Raw genomic sequence first — 3,373 nt, forward strand, 5'->3', positions numbered from 1 at the left:
TTTTTTTTTTTTTTTTTTTTTTTTCTCTCTCCCTGGAAGCTAGCTTGGAAGTCAGAAAAAAGTCTAGAAATGGCCATTTTCCCTGGGTAATTGGGACCCAGTTCATCCACTCCCATAGAACTCAGTTTTAGGAGTACAGAATTTAAACATCCTTGAGAACTGAACAACTTATATACTGATGTTTCAAACTGGGCAGAAAGACCAAAAATTGGAAACAAATGCTTATTGACTTCCTATTCATTCACATATTAGGCCAGTCATTTGGTTTAGTTCCGTATTTCACAGTAAGTCAATCATCTCTTTTCCGTGGGTAAGGTAACAGTTACAAGGCATTTATTTTGTTTGACAGTTATTTGGCTTTCTGTATATTACTTCCTTATGTAAAAACAAACTGCAGATGTTCTAAGACAGCAGTGGCCACATACATGTGGCCAGGTACATAAATGTTTCCAAGTTTGTAAAACTCCCTCCCTCCAACTCCAAGGTGATATTTACAAAGACCAGGATTTATGAGAGTGACTCTGCATAATCTTATAAATATCTCTCTGTTCACACTTGATTAGCTCACTACTATGTTCCCTTCCAGGTTAGTGGAGAGAGGACCAACAGGAAAGAATGATTTATATCATTTTATTCCCCTACAGCCATCTTCACTCCTTATTTAGTAGCATTCTCTTGGTAGCAATCGGAGCTACAGATATGTGCTTTCTGCACATATTTCTCTTAAGAGTCGCTTAAATCTATATAAGTTGGCTAGATTTTACCTTAAGCATTGTTTTGTTGAAATGTTTATGTTGTTGCTATTTACATAAGAAAAATTATGATATTGGGACTTGATGTAAAAAATACAGAGGGAGAAATAAATTGAATAAATATTTCTTGCTTTACAAGAATTCATTTAAATTAGTAGAATTTAAAGTATATAAACTGTATCACTTGCAGTTTAACCTAGGCTAACCTGTGAAGTGGAAAGTCAGATCCCATAGTGAGAAAACCAACACACTGTTGCAGATGCATTAATATAGCGGGAGGATTAGAAGTCAGAGGTCTTAATTCCATTTGCAGAATTGCCCTTCTGTTGCCTGGTATGATTTGTGTTTTGAATCTGTGGAAGGATCATCAGTCATTGCTGCCTTCTATAGTTACTAGCACTCTTTTCCAGGTTACCTAAAATCTATACCTCTCCCAGAGGGGTGGTTTTTCCCCATCACCTCCTTTGTGGCCGTAAGTACCGCTTCTTGCAACACTGGGCCTTCCAGGGAGCTTTTCATTTCCATGCTGGCCTGGTACAGGGTTGGAAACCAGGCAAGCTCCATCAGCTGTCCCTAGCTGGGCAGGTTGTGGGCGGGCCATGCAGACAAAAAGAGAGACACCCAGGTGGTTTCATTTTTCTCTTGTATTTATTTTCAGTGCTCGTTGCAGATGTTTGGTGGTTTAGGGTAAGGGTTTCCTTGTGCCTTTTTGCCATTTCTATCAGTGTATAATAATTGCTTGATAAGTGAATGGTGGTCTTCATTACTAAGTAGATCATAATAATCGGCAGGTCGCGCCTCATAATCTAGTGAGTATCTCAGCTGGTACAAATGGGCCTGATTTCACAGTTGGAAAGGGAAAGCTGAGAGAACGGGGCGGGGGCTGCAGGTGGCACGTCTGGAGGAGGTGGCGGCAGCAGTAGCGCCAGCACCACCACCACTCCCACTCCTCACCACACTCCTCTTGTGTGCGTGCGTGTTCATGTTCCTGTTTGTCCTCAGGGCGGCAGCAACAGCTGGATGCCGAGCGCCTGCAGGACTACGTGAACGCTGATCACGACCTGTACAACAGGACCCGCCGGTCAGTGAAGCCTCCGACTGAGAGGCCCGGTGAGCGGCGCCGGGCGGAGATGAAGCGCTTATACGGGGATAGCGCCACCAAGATCCAGGCCATCGAGACTGCAATGCAGCTGAGCTTTGACAAGCACTGTGACAGAAAGCAGCCCAAGTACTGGCCAGTCATTCCCCTCAAGTTCTGAGCTCTGGGCACAGGGACCCTTGGGAATGCCTTCTGAACAGGGTCCCCAGCTTCACCCCCTTCCTTTTGGGTACAGTTGCTGGTACAAGAATTTGAACCCATGACCTTGGTGTTACAAGGCTGCACTCTAACCAGCCGAGCCAACCAGCCAGCTTGGGTACAGTCTTTTCATCTCTCCTTTTGTACGTTTCTCAGGAAAGAGGGGCTTTATACTGAGATATAAGCATGTTCATCAAAGTCCCAGTGGGCCCATCCCAGGGTGGGTGTAATACGTCAGCCACTTGGAAGTCAGCAGGATGTATACTATTCCCAACATGAGAAATTTCCTCTTGACATAAATTGATAATTTTGTATATATTACACTGGCTTTTTATGTTGTCAGTAATAGTGTTCAATTCATTAAAGTTCTTGCCTAGAGCTACTGCCTAGTGTTTTGCCATGTTATATTTTCTTGTCTTTAACCTGCCTGAATTACATAAATGCCTTAAATAAGCCGGATGTCCTCACTAACTCCTTTAGTCCCCACTGAAAATGATCCAAGCTTGAGACAAATACCACATCTCTCTAATGTAGGGGTCACCTGTGTGTTCTATAAAGGGCCAGAGAGTAAATATTTTTGGCTTTGTAGGCCACATGGTCTGTGCCATGACTACTCTGTCTTGTAGTGTGAAACAGCCATAGACAGTAAGGAAACAAATGGATGTGGTTATGTTCCAATAAAACTTTATTTATAAAAACAGGCTGTGGGCTGGATTTGTTCTACAGGCAGTAGTTTGCCAACGACTGCTCTAATGGAATGAAAGTCACCTGTCTGACTTTATTATTGTTACCCTGTTATCTCTACAGAGCTTCAACATCATACAGAATTAAGAGCAAAGAACAAAAATTCCCAAACCTGATCACTTATACAGTCTCTTCTGTTGTAGAAAATGCACAATTGAGTTCTTACTATATATAGCAAATACTGTTTTGATAAGGGAATACATTTCTGAGAATGAAAATGTTAAAATTGATCGAGCAGTCCATTTATAAAAGCCAGCTGCCTTTTAAATAAGTTATTACAGTGCATTGCCAGGGTGAGCTCATGTTGACCTGAGAAGATTAGCACATCCATCAAGGATTGGTGAAAAGATTTAATATTGACATGTTCCTCCCTAAGAACACTTGGCTTCACATTCAGCCCCTGCCTTGAGACAAATACATTACTTTCATCAGCCCCAGGTGCTCGTTTTTCCAAGCTCTCATTTTGCAACTAGAGTTGCAATTTCTGCTTAGGTATTGCAGACAAAAATCAGAATTAACTTTCCTTTGAGGTGTGACACATGACTAAACTTTCAAATCTTTAGTATTCTAAAAACTCATA

The 3,373-nt window shown here is 41.9% G+C and overlaps 1 protein-coding gene across 3 annotated transcripts in view; it reads left to right on the plus strand.

The window, feature by feature from the left end:
* GEMIN8 (gem (nuclear organelle) associated protein 8) overlaps nucleotides 1-2,747 on the plus strand; it is a 19,559-nt gene extending 16,812 nt beyond the window's left edge. For all 3 annotated transcript variants that reach the window (XM_008589726.1, XM_008589727.1, XM_008589725.1), the window contains one exon: nucleotides 1,755-2,747. In XM_008589726.1, the coding sequence (XP_008587948.1) occupies nucleotides 1,755-2,011 (257 nt within the window). In that variant the 3' untranslated portion in view covers nucleotides 2,012-2,747. The remainder of the gene's footprint in view (nucleotides 1-1,754) is intronic.
* The last annotated feature ends 626 nt before the right edge of the window (nucleotides 2,748-3,373 follow it).

This window comes from Galeopterus variegatus, unplaced genomic scaffold (genome assembly GCF_000696425.1).
Source record: "Galeopterus variegatus unplaced genomic scaffold, G_variegatus-3.0.2 Scaffold5614, whole genome shotgun sequence".
Classification (NCBI taxonomy): domain Eukaryota; kingdom Metazoa; phylum Chordata; class Mammalia; order Dermoptera; family Cynocephalidae; genus Galeopterus; species Galeopterus variegatus.